Source organism: Anabas testudineus, chromosome 13, assembly GCF_900324465.2.
Source record: "Anabas testudineus chromosome 13, fAnaTes1.2, whole genome shotgun sequence".
Classification (NCBI taxonomy): domain Eukaryota; kingdom Metazoa; phylum Chordata; class Actinopteri; order Anabantiformes; family Anabantidae; genus Anabas; species Anabas testudineus.
In genome coordinates this window covers 14056502-14074674 of record NC_046622.1, presented here as the reverse complement: position 1 = coordinate 14074674, position 18173 = coordinate 14056502, and the positions used below count along the sequence as shown (strand labels likewise).

At 39.6% G+C, this 18173-nt stretch overlaps 2 protein-coding genes across 5 annotated transcripts; one reads left to right on the top strand and one right to left on the bottom strand.

Annotated features, from left to right (window-relative positions):
• Positions 1 to 1323: 1323 nt before the first annotated feature.
• rnf7 (ring finger protein 7) lies at positions 1324 to 3111 on the bottom strand. 2 transcript variants are annotated; one of them, XR_003299124.1, is made up of 4 exons: positions 2897 to 3111; positions 2720 to 2767; positions 1637 to 1809; positions 1324 to 1549 (listed from the first exon to the last, which is right to left on the bottom strand). XR_003299124.1 is itself a non-coding variant. In XM_026365326.1 (3 exons), exons 1-3 carry the CDS (start codon positions 3060 to 3062, stop codon positions 1691 to 1693), a joined length of 333 nt encoding a protein of 110 aa, XP_026221111.1. In that variant the 5' UTR covers positions 3063 to 3111; the 3' UTR covers positions 1324 to 1690. The 2 variants fall into 2 exon arrangements, 1 of the variants encoding a protein (XP_026221111.1); XM_026365326.1 differs by having other exon boundaries at positions 1324 to 1809.
• A 91-nt stretch (positions 3112 to 3202) lies between these two features.
• LOC113173578 (transmembrane protein 255B) lies at positions 3203 to 17971 on the top strand. 3 transcript variants are annotated; one of them, XM_026377016.1, is made up of 11 exons: positions 3203 to 3266; positions 3363 to 3396; positions 3516 to 3761; positions 4812 to 4951; positions 5464 to 5526; positions 8596 to 8685; positions 9868 to 9948; positions 10137 to 10222; positions 10346 to 10505; positions 13589 to 13699; positions 15757 to 17971. In XM_026377016.1, exons 3-11 carry the CDS (start codon positions 3704 to 3706, stop codon positions 15874 to 15876), a joined length of 909 nt encoding a protein of 302 aa, XP_026232801.1. In that variant the 5' UTR covers positions 3203 to 3266; positions 3363 to 3396; positions 3516 to 3703; the 3' UTR covers positions 15877 to 17971. The 3 variants fall into 3 exon arrangements, with proteins under 3 accessions (XP_026232801.1, XP_026232816.1, XP_026232808.1); XM_026377023.1 differs by having other exon boundaries at positions 3213 to 3253; XM_026377031.1 differs by lacking the exon at positions 13589 to 13699.
• The last annotated feature ends 202 nt before the right edge of the window (positions 17972 to 18173 follow it).

Genomic DNA, 18173 nt, shown 5'->3' with positions numbered 1-18173 from the left:
ATATAATGATATGTTGAAATCTGACGTACAATGTAATACAATAGCTTTGTCATGTATACTGAAACCTCCTCACGGTTCCTCTGCATTAGAAAGTTAAAGGAGCTATGTGTAAAATTCTAGCAGAGCTACATCATATTACTTCTGTCACAGATTCAGATTATGTAACTAATATACTCTACATAAGCTATAAGCTTCATTTAACAACTATATTTCACGAGTTAAAAGTCCATTAGGTGGTTGTCTTTGTGTGTCTATTCAGATCTCTAAGTAATGTCCATTCATTATCTGTACTGCTTACAGGGTCATAGGATGGATGGAGAAAATACCAGCTGTTACCCTACACTGTTTACACAGATCACAGGGCCACACAGAGACACAGACAACAATTCACACTCACATTCACAACTATGGGCAATTCAGAGTCACCAATTAACCTAACCTGCTGGTTCCTGGACTGTGGGTAAACTGTATGCACAAAGTCCACGGCCAGGACCTTCTTTCTGCGAGGCGACAGTGCAAACCAATGTCACACCATGCCACCCACAAACTGATATTTAACCAGTGACATATTTGTTTTAAATTATTGTTAATATATCAAGAGCCTCTGTTAAGCTTGAAACTGGAACAAGGCCAACTTACCATACATGTGTAACAGGAGTTAATGGTGTAATAGTACCATGGCTGCCTTCCAGGTAGTTCAATTCGACTGCCAAAGTACTTAAGCAGGAAGGTGACTTAAGGGTTTGAGTCCATCAGTTAATTAGTAATTTCCATGACTTGAAATGCTTGGATACTGCTAAATTTCTATTGGCTCTATAGATAATATCCAACTGCTGACAATACTGTGATTTCCTGTAATGGTCTGCAAGCTGAAACCTAACCCTGCTCATTTTTAGTACATTAAGATTATCTGGACTGTCAGACATCAGGTTTTTGTACAGTGTAATTCTGACTGAAAAGAGCAGTAAACATTTCATTGATTCTCTGTAAACATAAGCAGATGCATAAGAATCTGTCTGAAATTGTTGAAATTATAATTAGAACAACATCTGATAAGGAACGCAATCAAAATGTTTGCCGTCAAGATGTTATTGACATTATTTGAGAATTACTAAATCTCGTGCAAACACATTTTTGCAGCAAAAACCTTTCTACGTTCAGCACCCAGTACTATCTTGTAAGGCCAATGTTGATTTTCCTGAATCTAATATAGAGTATCTGCTGCTGAATTACCTGTAGTAGTTTCATTTGTTTACAGTACTGCTGTATACACTGGGCATCACAAAAAAGGATGTTTACAGCTATACACATTTTTTTATTAAAAAAAAAAAAAAAAAAAAAAAAAAAGAAAGAAATCACAAGTCACATATCCTACGTGTGCTGAACACCATTACAGACAAAAATGTAAAGCAAACATGTGACCAAACACTGCAACAAATTTGATCAGTTTCTTCATGACTCTTGATCCCCCCACCAACATCAACCAACTGGTACATCAAATCTGTGCTGCTTTAGTTTTGCCCGTCATCCTCCTTTGACACCCGAACTACTGAAACATGCAATCACAAGCAGGAGGACAGTCAACGTGAGTGCTTCTACACAGGATGCTGCAGCAATCATTTTTGAAGTCCGTCACCTCTTTGGGGGCGCATACATGTGTAGTCAGAGTCGGGTTGCAGGGATGTGGAGCTTATTTGCCAATTCTCTGAACCACCCAGTCCTGCTGGCAGAGGGGACAACGATTGTTCTGCTTCACCCAAAGGGACATGCAGCAGTTATGGAAAGAGTGGTTGCACTCTCCCCATACAACTGAGACAGAGGAGGAGAAAGCAAAGGAAAGAAAGAAAGAAAACAGCATTTAAAAGCAGTTAAAAAACATAAAGGAAAATGAACAAACACAAGCTTTAAGCTGTTTAAATAAAACGCATGTTAAATGACACGTTTCATATTAGTGAAGAAGTACTCAGCAGTGCAGAAATCCCCACTGCAAGTCAAGCATCCTACATAAGTAATAGTACAAAAGCACTGGTATCAAAATATACCAAAAGTACAGTTAGTAACTTGCAAAAACTGATTTTCCCTTTGTCATTATGGGTTACTGTGTGTAGATTCATGGGTCTTAAGTATATTCGGGGAAGGGTTTTATATACCTTCTAACAAGCAACTATAAATATTTATTTAGGTTGCAATTGTTGACGCATTAAAAGTGTCCCTCACTTTAATAATGAAGACAATTTAACTACTTTATATCGGCCTGTGTAGCTTATGCATTTCTCCCAGGATAAATAGAGTGTTCTCACACACTACATTGTGAAATATTGATCAGAAAAACTGACTAACTAATGACTGACAATAACAGTAGTATTAGTATAAAGTGACATAAATTATATTAGTGAAATAAGCAAAGCAGCTACAGTTACCTTGCTAATATACGTATATACAGCACTTCAGCAAATGTAAGTTACTTTACATGTTTCAAATTGGCGTTCAATCAAAACCATAATGACACTAGTCTATGCAAACCTAGGCTGATATAATGATTTTAACAAAAATAAAGAAAAAGACCCATTGTCATGGATAATTTGCTCGCTTGGTGAATCAGTGACAGCTCTGTGAGACGGGCTAGCTACGTATCAAGATTAACCTGCAGACATGCTAGCATTACTGCAGTGACTGAACACTGCTAACGCTGTGCATTTCAGAGCTGACATGGTCTTACCAACACAGTCCTCTTGTTTGTTTTCCGCCTGGCACCGGAGACAGGCGTCTGCAAATCCAGAAAATTATTTTAAGTATCATTAAACTGAAATATCTAATATTTTTGGTGCCATTAGCAACGCCAGCTACATTAGCCGGTATCCCAGCTAAGCTAAACTAGCGGTCTGACCCCACTCACCCATCACTTGTACCCGACAAATGGCACAAGTATCGCATTCAACGTCCCAACTCCACATCGCTACCGCATTCCACTTCTTTAAGGAAAACATCTTGTCCCCACCAGATTTGGAGCCCGAAGAAGTGTTGTGAGAGAGGACCAGCCCCGGCTCGTCACCGTCATCCATCTCTGCGGCACGTTAAATACGGTGACGTTAGCTAGGCTAGCTAAGCTAAACAAGATGGATGACATGCTAGTGCTAATGCTAGCTGGAGTCCGATTAGCAAGTGTCCTGTCGCCATAGCGACGCAGGAGGGCGCCGCTGCGTGGGATTTGAATAAAAGCCTCGATTAGCTGAATAAACCAATTACAAACTCCGTAAAATGACTAAGTACAGCTTTATGACATTAATATTTGTTTACCAATTTTCTCTGCATTGATGTCATTTCATTATCTTTGTTTTTATACTTTTTTTCGTCTCGTATAGTTTAAAAAAGTGTCAAACTTCAAGCTGCTTGAAGGTAAAGTAGGTTTAAAGTAAAGTAAAGCTGTGTAAACTTAATTAAGGCCATAACATTAATTACAGGCTGTGTTGGCTACTTGCAAATAATAACAGCATTATGTTATGTTATAACTTTAGCGGGCTATAGTTGCGCGAATATTGCCACTTCCCGACCACCCGTGAACGCAGCAGAGGCCACAGTATATATGCTCCTGCACTAAAGCAGACTGACGCACTCGAAGAGAACCAGGACCGGTTCTGAAAGTCTGACCTGAGACCCGTAGACCCAGACCCGTCAGAGAGAGTAGCAGACACGTGGATCCATCATGACTGCAAGGATCCAGGGAGCAGTGAGCAAACTGGTGCCAAAGAGCCGAGAAACAGGTAATGTACTGCAAGTGGACATGGTGATGTGATGGAGAGCTGCATTCATTTTTTATTTTATTTTATTTTTAACCTAAATAACTGTATTCATTAAGATCGAGCGTATCAGCCTTCTGGCATTTATGGTTTGTAATTTGCTCTAGGCCAAGTGACAGTGACAGAACTATTTACTCAGTTTTTCCTAAAGCTGTAATTGATCATTTCTAATGCATGTTTCATTTTACAGATTGATACTATATACTTACAATTATAATCCATAATTAAACAAAATTTCAAAACTATTACAGTGAGGGCAGGGTAATAATCATCATCTCAGGAGATGGAAATATCTTCATAATAGGTCTTAAGGATTCCAGGAAAGCTGGGTCACAACAAACCACCCATCCTCAAGAGGAGCTGAAGATATTTCACTCAGTTTACATTTACAAGATGTGTTGATGATTTGAGTTTCTCAGCATAATGTTATAAAAGACAAAATGTGCATTTTCATTAAACCAAAAACATATGAGAGAGATGAATGACGTTTTTGTGTCTGAACTAATTTTTGCAACCACATAAATTGATGATAGGTTTGAATGAATGAGTGACAAGTGGCCTTGGACATTTTTTTTAGATGTATTTCAAATTGGATTAACACGTTTGTCTTTTTCAGCAGCTGCTACCTTAAAATGTATGTAGGGAATCTACAGTAGTCTGTGATAATTTGTTTTTAATTAATGTCTTTTCTGGTGTGTGTCTTTAGGAAGTTATATCTATAGTTTTACAATATATGATGTTGTGTTTTTTTATTATTAAAGATCAACATTTTAGTTGTCTGTATGAAATGATAGATATTTCTTTGTTAGTGTTACATTGAGCAGAATAAGAGGGACAGACAAGGCTTTGTTTTTATAATCAGATCAAATTCAATTAGCTGTGTTTTAACTGGTCTTGAAAGTCATGTAGGCACCTGTCAAGACGTTCACACTTCATGTGCAGTTTAGTTTGTTGTGTTTTATTCACATTGGACTATGCTACTATGCGTAACATGACTGAGGCGTTCTCTCTCAGAAATGATGGTGAGGATCAGGAGAGCTCTGGGGCTGGTACTGGGCATGCTCAGTCTGTCTGTCCTTCTGGTGGTGCTGGGAGTCTACACAACGAGCCAAACAGAGAGCCTGAATGTGACCGGCTACACCTCTGGAGTTTTTGTAAGAGGATTTACGTGATTCAGATTCTTATTGTGGTTTTCCAGTAGCATTTACCTTAAACAGACACATTTAGTTAGGTTATAACCCTGATTGTTGACAGTTTTGTGATAAGGTCAGAAAACCACATGAACACAATCTGCAGTGAGAAGACGGCCACTTGGCCAGCATTCAGTGGAATACCATAATGGTTCCAAGTGTTGTCTAAATGCATCCACCAAAATGAGTTGCTCGATAAGTCTGTGGCGAGTTTAATGTAAAGTTTAAAACCTCCTCACACCTTTTTAGCACCATATGTAACACAAAATATAGTATGTTTTGACAATTGTAACACACAAGCGTTTTTCCTATTCTTGCCTGTTCAGTAATTGACACGCCATTTTTCATTAAGCTGAGTTTTTACTTTGGAAGAGAAGCGAACCATAACAAAGTGTTTCAGTTTCCAATGAAAATGAATCATATTTTTTTATTTTGCATAATACTTACCATGTTTATTTTTATTATGTTCTCTGTAGCTGACCCTTGGATCATTCCTAGGACTACTGGGACTCCGTCTGGAAGAAAACCGCAGGCAGCTGGTATATTCTCCTTTCTCTTTATCTCGTCATATGACACACACACACTTACACATACACACACACACGTACAGATTATGTGCATAGATCTGCTCTCTCTGTCATGCTTTCCCTGGGTGCACCCATCATCAGCCTGCCAAAATGTAGTGTATTTTGGCCAAGAAGGAGACATTATGTGAGCACATTGACCAGCGCTGCTGCTGTGCAACACGGAGCAGACTTCTTTTGGCCTCCCGCTGTCACACCAGGACCTTTTGAACTCTACCAGTCACGAAGCTGGTATTCTTCTGCTTGTCCTATTTACTAATCATATTTAATGTCTTATCTTTGCCTTAATATTAGATTTTTTTTGTCCAGATCATTGTGTGAGGCTACAATATAATTATTATTATAGGGTTAATATACACTGCTCAAAAAAATAAAGGGAACGCTTAAACAACACAATGTAACTCCAAGTCAATCACACTTCTGAGTAATCAATCCAATCTGCCACACTGCTGTTGTGAAAATGGAATAGACAACAGGTGGAAATTATAGGCAATTGGCAAGACACCCCCAGTAAAGGAGTGGTTCTGCATGTAGTGACCATAGACCACTTCTGCAGTGCTTTCACTCTAGTGGTAGCATGAGACCCACACAAGTGGCTCAGGTAGTGCAGCTCATCCAGGATGGCACATCAATGCGAGCTGTGGCAAGAAGGTTTGCTGTGTCTGTCAGCGTAGTGTCCAGAGCACGAAGGCGCTATCAGGAGACAGGCCAGTACATAAGGAGACGGGGTTGGAGGTCGTAGGAGAGCAATAACCCAGCAGCAGGACCGCTACCTCCGCCTTTGTGCAAGGAGGAACAGGAGGAGCACTGCCAGAGCCCTGCAAAATGACCTTCAGCAGGCCACAAATGTGCATGTGTCTGCTCAAACGCTCAAACAGACTCCATGAGGGTGGTATGAGGGCCCAACGTCCACAGGTGGGGGTTGTGCTTACAGCCCAACACCGTGCAGGATGTTTGGCATTTGCCAGAGAACACCAAGATTGGCAAATTTGCCACTTGACCCCCTGAGAGACAATATGCCGGTGGGGTTGGCCTTGGGTTCCTCCTAATGCAAGACAATGCTAGACCTCATGTGGCTGGAGTGTGTCAGCAGTTCCTGTAAGACGAAGGCATTGTTGCTACTGGCCCGCCTGTTCCCCAGACCTGAATCCAATTAAGCACATCTGGGACATCATGTCTTGCTCCATCCACCATCGCAACGTTGCACCACAGACTGTCCAGGAGTTGGCGGATGCTTTAGTCGAGGTCTGGGAGGAGATCCCTCAGTAGCCCATCCCCACCTCATCAGGAGCATGCCCAGGCATTGTAGGGAGGTCATCCAGGCATGTGGAGGTCATACACAATACTGAGCCTCATTTTGCTTTGTTTTAAGGACATTACATCAAAGTTGGATCAGCCTGCAGTGTGTTTTTCCACTCCAATTTTGAGTGTGACTCCAAATCCAGACCTCCCATGGGTTAATACATTTGATTTTCATTGATAATTTGTGTGTGATTTGTTGTCAGGACATTCAACTATGAAAACAACAAAGTATTTAATAAGAATATTTCCTTCAGTCAGATCTAGGTTGTCTTATTTTAGTGTTCTCTTTATTTTGTTGAGCAGTGTATTAATCCTGGACAGACAGTTACACAGGAGGTTAACTGTGCTTGGGATTATAGGAACAGTATACTGGACTCACAATCGAAAAAAATTGCTCACGTGGTGAGTAAGGCAAAAAAAATTCTAGTTTCGATGTTGCCACAACATTGTGCAGTACACTGCATAGATGCATCAGTGTTTCCTCTTCTGGTGCTGCCTGCACGTTGCAGACTTTACCATCAACTTTACATTGTGATGGTATCACACAAACAAAACTAATGAAGGAAGTGTCCCATGCATTTTCCCATGGACTTTAGTGACAGTTCAATCCAATCATCCACTGTTGTGAATGTTAGCTCATCAAAACTTAAATCTGAATCCAAACCTGCAGCTTAGATCAATCCACTTTTAAATTGTGGGTGAATTTAGTAACGGTGGAGTCGTCTTATCTTTGGCTTCCTCTCCATGGCAGCAATCTAAGCCTCATCAGTACTCTACAGTAGTATTTTAAAACATCCTCCATTAAAAAAAAGGAAACAAAGTTGATGTAATACAAGTTGTAGAGTCACACGGTGGTAATCTTTGCATCTATAGTACAAAACGTCTTGTGCAATTGTAAGCAGAAGACATTAGGCAGACGACAAGTACAGTATATTATATATTGTACACAGTAAATACACTTCACTACATACTTTGAAGTATTAACAGGTTGACACATTTTGAAGCTATGTGTGTGGAGCTATAGCAGTTCAATAACAGTTCATTCTCTAGGAACAGCTTTCAGGAGTTTACTGTTGTACAATTTCTAACTATGTCTGATTAACTCCATTAAACAACACTGTATGTAAAACCCTATCAATTGTTGAATAATGTTGCACAAATAAGACTTTCAGCTTTGCCAAACGCCCTGTTGTGATGTGCCATCAAAGGATGCTGGCAAAACTATTATGAAATACAGCAGACCAAATGCAGATTCTATGGTTGTGTTTGCAATTGATTCAATATTTGACTCATGATATATGTTTTGAAGTATCAGGAAAAACAAAATAAATTTAAATAGTGATTAATATTGAGCAGGAATGAAGAAAAAATAAACCCTTTCTGTTCAAGCTTTTATTGCTGAACAATTAGTGGCTCAAAGTTTCTTAGGAATAACAGGACAGGAATTTTTTTCTTAATTTGCTACAGTGAATTAAAAACTTAGAATTAGTCGCAAATGTTGCAAATCTATACAAATATACAGTATACTCACAAATATATAAATTCAGGGAGTAGTAGGCTAAAGTAGATGTTTAACCGAGACTTCTAATCTGATTGACATACAAAACTTATACAAAAATAATCTGTGTTCTTGTATAGGTGCTCTATTGCAATCTATTTTTTCAATCAGGTATTTTAATGTACCTTCTCTCTTTTGGGTTTTTGTCTTTGTTTCTCCTCCAGCTGACAGCTGCGATCATATTTCTCAGCTTTGGGATCGTCACCTCTTTTCTGTGCGTGATGATCGACGGCGTCTGTGTTGTTGCAAACATGGTGGGTTACCTGCAGTTGCGTGCGTGCACTGTAACACTAGCTGTGATTGTCTCAGGTGATGAAATAAAGCGGTAACAGTAGACTGTGAAGCAATAATAAACCACTGAAGCTGGTTAACTGTGATCCACCTGGACAGCCTCTTGACCTGTGGTGTGTGCCAACACTTTGCACAATTTTCTCCATGAAAAGAGTTTTCATAATTTATTGCTCGCTTTTAAATGATTAGTCGTGAAAGCATAATGGGAGGAGAAACTGAAAGCAGAACTATTAAAGTAGGAAAGTTGTCTTTCACTTGAAACATCCAGACATCTGATAAAGTAAATGACCGGCTATCGTCATACACACTTACTGAGTGTGATATATGTTGTAATGGAGAGCTTAGCTGCCTCCTTAAAAGAACATTTGACAGGTTAAAAAAGCAAAGCTACATTCCTGTCTCCAACCTCTCACATAAAGACATACTGTAGAGACACCAAAGAATATTTTGGATTGGTTACAAGACTCCCTCTCTGTTCTTTCAATAAGCTTTCTCTTTTCATGTCTAATAGTTGGTGGGCGTTTTACCTCGTAACAGAGCCAGGTTCTTCTGTCTCCTCCTGGTTCTAGTTTTTCTACGGGCCGCAGGCTGTAGCTGCACATTTAGTGTGCAGAAAACAATGTGGTATTGATCTTCCTTCCTTCCTTTCAACTATTGTAAACTAGTGATGCACTTAAAATAATAGCTTTTGTTTGTTACTTTTACCCAGATTTATAAAGGCAGTGAGTTTCAATAGGGTGATGTTTTGTTTTCTTGGCTAAGGTTACTTAATCAAAGAGATTATTGACTTTATTTAAATATGGACCAGTAGTTACATGCACTGTTTGTTTCTAGTATTTGGTGGGATCCTCTTGACTATTTGAAGTTCTAAAAATAAAAAATAAATGATGATGTTCTAGTAGGGGTTGATTAAATGATCTAAATATAACAAATATTATACATCATGCAAGTATTGGCACCATAAAATTACAAAATCATCAATCATAATGTGTGTGTGGTTATTTTTTATGATGAAGGAAAACTTAGATAGAGTTACAGGCAGTGTGGAAAATCAGCATGAATGGGAAACTGTAAGTAAGACATAAATACTCAATACTGTTAAGTGTTGTTTTGAAATGAAACTTTGTGAATGATATTTCTTCCAGGACATGCGTCCACTGAAAGCAGGGAGATGCCAGTATTACAGCGGCGGCTCCAGCTACATCTATGAGAATGTCTACACCTCTGTAAGTGAAGATGTTCTTGTTTATTCATGGAATAAATTGTCCTGGCACTAAGTCAGACAATCTGAATCACAGTGAAGGCGAGCTTGTTCAGATGTTTTATCATTTTCTCTCAGATGCAGTTTTCGGTTTCAGCTACAGCTGTGTGTGATGTGTCTGTGTAGCAGGTAAACGGATTTTGCTTTTTTCAGGTGTCTTGTTGGAATCTAAAGGAGTCTTGTAACATGACAGTACGAAGTGGGACCTGCTACTGCTGCGACCTTTATGACTGCGCCAAGTAAGACAAGATAAATGATCTTATTCAGAATAGTGACCAAACTCACCGGGTTGTCTTGTCATTCAATGAATTCTTGAACAAATTTAAACAAATAGTCAACAGCTTATTTGTTTTATTCTGCAGTGGAGGATACCTCAGCAACTACTATGAGTTTGCCGGAGTACAAAGCTGCGGGGAAGTCTTCACCGTGTACATTTTAATCTGGATCCTCACTGGCCTGAACCTTGTGGCCTTCTTCACAGGGATACTGACTACAGCGGTGCTCGGCAGCATTAAGGGCTTGGTAAGACACACATCCACAGACATGTGATACATTTAGTGCATTAAAGGTCAGTGGAAGGACCAGTACAGTGGGTCAGTGGGTGGTCTTGGTGGTTGCCCCTGACCGGGAGCTCAGTGATGTCTTAGACCGGATCTAGGTGGAGATACCCCTGGAAATCATCAGGCATTAGGAGCATATAAGCATGTAGGGGCCGAACAAAATACTGAGTACCATCAAACATCATCAAACGATGTGACATCTTTTCATTCCCAACACATCATCTGTTTTCAAAGTGTTCCTTAATTTTTTTTTGAGCAGTGTATTAAATTTTAGCTACCAAAGGACAGAGAACATGAGAAATAATGTTCTTTTTCACTGATGGAAACACATTGGATCTGGGAGAGCTTTGATAGTTACCAGAATTACATTTATATCTCTGTAGATGTAAATACTGGTAAGTAACCCATGCTAAAAGAGGCATCTGCTGGCATATATTAGCAGGGTTGGTTGTTTATTAGACTTATAAATGACATGTTTTGCAGCTGTAGATTCTACTGTGTATTTGCTGTATGTCAGCTTAATGTCTAAACAACACAACTCAAACATAAACGAAGAAGAAAAGTCTCGAAACTGAGACAAACTCAATCTATAATAAGCTCAGTTTCACAGATGTTATGGATTTGGGTGGTATTTGAAAATGCCAAATGGCAAAGAGTATTTCTGGCATTTGTCTTTCCCTCAAGTTGATTGTGTGGTCTCACATTCTTTGATTGTATCCTGACTATCAGGAAAGAAACTGTCACTATACAGCTTATACTCAGGACTGATGTCATGTGTTGAGAGGAATACACTGATAAAATCAGCACTAAAGGGCACAGATATTTAGTTTGGTCGGACCAGAGATGGTTCCATGAAAACATTTTTAGTTGTATTTAATTTCAAGTTTTCTACATGTGGTCACCTTCACTAGCACACGACATTTAGCCAGATGATTTTAAGACCACAGATTGCTTTTGAGGGAACGCCAATTAGTCCATGCTATTGAAGTGTGAGAATGTTAATGCGTGCATGCTGTTTGTAAATGGATGAAGCAGTCACTGCTACATCAGAATGCTGTTGTACTGCAGCAACACAATGGACTATAAAACACAGTGGTGTAGCATGAAAAAAAAAACAAAAAAACAATAACACGAGAACTGCACGGGTCTACAGGAGCAGTTGAAAATCCAAAGTCCAGGATGTGAACCATGAAAGCTAGTAAAAACTGAAAAGCAAGGGTAGGGTAGGCTAGGACTGTCTTTGGATGCTAAGCTAGAATCGTCAGCAAACTTTATCAGAAGCATTCCTCCACCCAAAAGCTCTGCTTGTAAAACCAACAGAGTCAAAGACACTTAGGACACTAACACTCAGAAAGCCATTTCATGCAATCTGCTAAATTGTATATATTAAAATATGCCCATCAGCTGCATCTGTATTTTACTCTGTTAATAAACAGGTCTATTTGTAATATGTAGTATTTGACTGTTTATAATATTTTAAACAACAGTTATGTAATAGACATATCCTAGATTAATGGCAGATAATAACAACAGAAATACACGAATGAGCCAAAACATAATAGTGACTGTGGACACTGTGATTCATCTGTGGCTGCACAGCTCCATATGCAACAGGTTGCAATGCATTTCCCTCCCATGCCAGTCTAGAAGACTCTAAATATTTTTTTAGTAAAGATATGCTCCATGACTAATCTTAACGTGGCGAGGTGCTGACTGACAGCAATACTGACATGTTCCCTTATAAAGGATGCCCCCTGCTCTTCCTCTCAGCATGCAGTACTGACGTAAGATAATACATTGTGTGTATCTATGAGAAACCACAGGTTTTATCTGCGGATGTATGGTTTTAATACATCATCAGTATTTGACGCTGAGCTGGACCAGTCGCCACCAAACTGATACTGAGCACAGCCTGACAGTATGTGAAGAGCTCTACATGTTGCTGAGGTGTGGCCTGTCTTAGATCTCTGCTGAAAAATGCTTCCATCTCTCCTGCCTGCTTAAAACACTAAAGATTCAATACTTTTGTGGTCTTTGGAGAGCTCATGGAGCATTGCTTTCTGCTGCCAGAGATCAAGTTGATCAGGTCTCACTGACCCTATATCTGCAGCGGCAGATTGTCTACGGACCACACACCGCCGCACACCGTCTGTGACCCGCTGTCATCTTTTCATGTATCATGCAAAAAGTCTCCATTAAATAACCTTATGGGCATCACTTTAGGGAGTAAACACCCTGAACGGTTGTTGTTGTCTCTGTTATCTTTACATCAGTCATTAGTCTGTTGGAACGTGTTCAGGTTTCTCCCTCGTGTTCTTACATTTAATATAATTCACTACTTAAATCACTGATCTGCTGATTGCTCTCCCACATTCCACAGCACATTAATGTATTTATGGTGTGTGAATGGCTAAAATAAACTTCCATTTGGGAGAGAAAATGTTATTACTGTTCTGTGTCTAAGACCATTAATTTAAGACTACGTGAGGTTTCCAGTATAAGTGTGCTGAGTTATTATCTGGTGTTGTCCATCCCTTATTAGCTATATACTTATGAGCTGATTATTTGTCATGTAAATCCTATCTGGCTGTGGTAAATTAGATAAAGCACAGGAAAACTATGAGCTTGTAAAATTTATAGATTTGCAGCCTCCAGCACGCTTTAACCTCAATTGTGCCGCACACAGACCACCCAAATGGAGACCACAGCAACAGTGAGGCCCAGATTTAACAGACCATCATAAAAAACAACCAGATCAGAAGGATCATTGAGAAACGTAGTAGTCTATAGTGCAGTTTTATTGTTAATTAAATATTGTTGATTGGTCTCTAACTCTTCACCCTCAGCCCACAAGCAGATGTACAGGGCTCCTATTGTTGTTCAAGTACCCTCGGACTCCAGAAGCTTCAGATTTCAGATACTTATGTTGATGTTACAATAAGCAAAAAGATTCTTACATAGCTTTTAAAGACATATTGGAGGACTGTGTATGTGGCACTTATAATAGTATTGTGTGTGTGTGTGTGTGTGTTTGTTTTTTCTTAGAAGAGTAGCAGCTCTGTGACTGAGCCCTCCGAGAGCACAACATCTTCCCCTACAGCTCCTCTATTGATGGATGCCAACACACACACAGTTCGCCAGCTCCACCCAGTCAATGTGCGGTCAACACACATAAATTCACAGACACAGACACACACACACACACACACACACACACGCACACGTTTGTTATAGTTTTTCCTGATGTTTTTAGGCTTGTATGTCTTGACTGCCTCATGCATCTGACACAAACCTCCCCACATCCATCAATCAAACATCCTCTAAAGCAGATTCTTCTAGTTTGAAGCTCCACTTCAGACAAAGCTACGAGAACTGTAAAACATCTGGTGTTTTAAGTTGTGGCGTGCTCGAAGTTTTGAAATTACAGTTCTACTAATTTGACATAATGATATCGTCAGTAAGTGTAAGTCACACTGAATTAAGAAATATGTGTCCGGTTTGTGTCTTAGTGTTGAATGACCTGCTGAACAATTTGTGATAAAAAATCGGTCTCACAGCTCATGCGTCTCCCTCCACACCCCTTCACTTCACTCGTCCTCTGCAGATGAGGAGCCTCCCAGTTTAAAAACCTCTGCTTTATAGCCTTCACCCTACTGTCCGTTGAAAACTGTTATAATCCAGAAAGTAGCCAACTCATTTCTCTGTAGTCTGTCATTCAGAACTGGTCTGTTTAACCTCAGACACCATGAACTGAGGAACACACTGTACGCACACTGATTAAAAACTATGGTTCATCACAAATAGTTAGTTTTAGTCTAATTAAATCAATGTTATTATCTTCAGTTCCTTCAGTTACAGCCTCCCAGACTCCCAAAGCTAGAGGTGAACATGTTTTTGCACGCTGGCTGGCAGTGAAACTCCCAGGTTTCAGTCTGGACAAAGCGCTTCGTTTTCAAGAGCTTTTTCAAATACCTACTCCTTGACATGAACTTGTATGAAAGTTCATAAATGGCCATCCTTTTTACAGTACAGCGTCCCTCCCAAAACACATCGTCCTGTGCATGAACACTCAAAACGGCACCAACTTTGAGTATTGAAATTTAAAATTTAAATGTGAAAATGTTCTCTGATGTGACCTGAAGTTAAACTCTATCTTCTCACTCAAGAGTCACATTAGCACATTATTGTTTCCATCCTGACTCTTCAAAAAGCCGATTTGTTTTCCCTCCTAACATGATTTATATAACCCGAGGTAACAGATCATTTGAATACAAATGGATGTCACCTCTTGTTTAGCTCTGTTGTTTGGAAGTCTGGTTGAAGTTGTGCTGTTGAGTAATGTTAAGCAGGTCTTGTTTGTATTGTGTTCGCCTGCAGCAGCATGAGAAAAGGCTTGACGAGATACTCATGTACACATGTTGTTTCTTATGTAGCCTACGTATTGCACGAATAACATCCACAATTTAACAATAAGTGCCACATGTGCTAACATTTTCTAACCACACTGCTCATTTTGTCATCCTTGGCTAATCTGAAATCCAGCTTCTCTTCCTCACCAACCTAAACCTAAGAAGCCGAAAGTTGTTGTACAGTTTGTCTCTAGCGTTGGAAAGAACTGTTGAACATCTGCATTAGAGCCCCTCGCGCCACCAAGTGTGCCTCAAATAACCTTATAAAAATCACTGTTCACGAGCCTTTCGATGCATCTCAGTTCTTTTACATTCAGATCATGTAATTTCCTAAAACTAGTGATGTCATAGTCCATCAGTGCAGAGTAACTAAGTAATTTAGAGAGGCACAGGGTTTTGTGGATGTCCCATGCTAGGGTCAGATTACCCACAGGAGAGATTTACATGAAATGGTGCAGTGTTCCTGGTTGTAATTTGTTGTCATTGATACCAGTCTTATTTAACACCAAACATTTTCTACTGCTGCTGTTTCACATCAAGAGCAGCAACCTGGATAAACATGGTGCAACATTTGTCGTGAAGCAGCTGCAGGAACCTGTCTGACACGTTGTATTAAATTGATTGATCAAATGCATTTAAACGTTCATCTATTTAATGTTTGATTATTGGTAAGAGAACAAAAGTTTTCACTTTGCTTATCACAAAGGTCATTGTGAGAGTCTTGCATTTGCAACTGATTATCATAAAGTCTTCCTTACCTTCCCTTTTTTCCTCTCTTCCCTTTGTCCTGTCCTGTTTGTCTAGGGAGTCTCAATGACCTTCCCTCCAGGAGAAAAGATGTCACAGAGCTTTCCTTCACCGTCGATTCTTCACTCAGATGCTAAACCGCCTCCTTTTGCCCCACAGAGCAGCCTGATGTCTTAGGGAGACCGTGGCCTTTCTGCCTCAGCATCCACCAGAACATCTTAACCAGCAGTTTTTAACCACAAACCACATGCTTTTTTATCACATAGAGCATGTTAACATATAATTGTTGATGATGATGATGATGCTGTGAGGAAGGGAAGAACTAAATTCCTTTGCTGGTCTGAATATTATGCTAAAATGTAAAGTTTTTCTTTCCTAGAAAAGAACTACGTGTTTACTGCTATTTACACATTTTAATATTTTTTTAGCTCTAAAACATGAAAGATATTTAGTTGTAAAATATCAGCAGGAGGACGCACAGTACGGGCTGTAACTCAGTTTTACAAACATCAGTAAAAATGAAATGTACCATTTAAACTATGAAAGTATTCACAGTATTCACTGTGCTGCCACAAACTAAAATGAAGAGAGAGAGATCAGACATTTCAGCCTGATCGTTGCGACACAAACATTTTTACACATTATAAGAGATGAATCACTGTGAAAACAATCTCATTTATCAAAACAGATCGGTCGGAAGACATTAGTGTGTGTGTGCTACATCACTTGACAACACACAGTACCGAGACATGTTTTGTCTTCTTTTGAGAGAAACTCACTTACAGCATAGTTCACATTTACAACTTGATTAGCTCCAATTCATAGTGATGTTAATAGGATCAACTGGCTGCACTGACTCATCGTCATATCGCTAAAATACTGTTTTAGTCACAGTTTTTCTGTTTTTCATTGCAGTGTTGAGTTAAAACAAGTGCTGGTTCTCTAAAACTAACGCATACCTGAATATCTTTAAACAAGTGAGCCAACAGCTTCATTACGCAGCTCGTGAGACATTGTCTTCAATGGAAAAACAATCCACACGAGTTTTCTGCAGCACAGTTCAAATAAAACAGCACATGGTAAACCTGGCAACAAGATGTTAGGCAGAACAAGGGGAACTGTGAGTGTTCCAGCTCGGTGTAATTACAGGTTACAAATAACTCAGTGAGGAAAGTCAAAAAAGTGAGAACAGTGGATAAAGGCTGCTGGGACAACACGTTGTGTTCAGAAATGACCCTTTGACACTTCAGCATCATTTCTGATTTTAAAGGCCAGTGAGACATGGTGGGAAATGTCCAGTAATCCTCCCCTTTATAAAAAATATTTGTACTGCAAACCACTCTGCTTGTTTACCACAGAGAATGGAAGAAAGTTAAAATAGCACAGCAAATTTAAGGACCATCTGAAACAAACAGTACACCCCTCATTAGTGAGGGTCCTTAGTTTGTTTTTTGTATGTCTACTTTTGTTTTAGATGGCAGATCAAATCCCCCTGGGCAGGAACGGCACTGGTCTGTGGAGAGATGTTCGGCCGTTCCTCCCCGATGATTCTTTTCAGCTGCTCTTTTCTGTAGGAGTTTTGTTTCTCTACCTTCCTACGTTCCCTTTTTTTCTTTTCTAAAAACTCCTTAATAATCTTTGCAAATGTGGTCTCATCTGAAAAACATAGCTTTGTTTTCCTTCATAGAGTTCAATCTGTCAGTTTTGTGAACAAAGGTTTTATTTTTTGTTTGACTTCACGTGATGTCATACGCACTGTGGGACTGTGAGGCTGAAACACCACGCCACAGCAAACCTCTGTGCTAAGTCGGAGGCTCTTATACGTCTGTTTTCCCATCTTTAGGAAATCTCACAATCTCACTTGTTCAGGTTACTGGAATCTGTACCTCTATGTACAGATAGTGGATTATTTAACCAGGACGTTACATGTGGAGAAACACTGCTGTAATTAATTAATTAAAGTACTGTTTTACTTTAGTTGGAAGACAAACAAAACTTTTTTTGTTAAAAGTATTTTTGCAAACCTCAGTACGATGCTTTCAGTTTAATGTGTGTTTTCCCTCGCAGACAAAGCTTTGTGCTCTTGTGGTATGAAGACATCTCATGCTGTGGTATGAATCTGACCCTTTAAACACAAATGTTTTCTTTCCATGGACACTTTGAAAACTGTATTCCCTCCTTACAGACAGAGACAGCTCAGGGGCCTTGAGTGTTCCCACATGTAACAACGCAGACAGTGACCAATGAGAACAAAGCTGAGGATAATGCATGAGCTTGACCTCCTAGTAGAGGTTATACTGTATGTCAGGCTGGTTTATTCTGTAACACAAAGTCTGCTAACCCCAGTTGAAGCCAGTTTGCTTAGCTTAGCATAAAGACTGGATCTAGTCTGACTGCGTGTGTGGGTGTTTTCTCTCTTCAGCAGCAGGACAGCACTCTGCAGCTGGTAGAGATCCTGTGTGCTGCTCACTCAA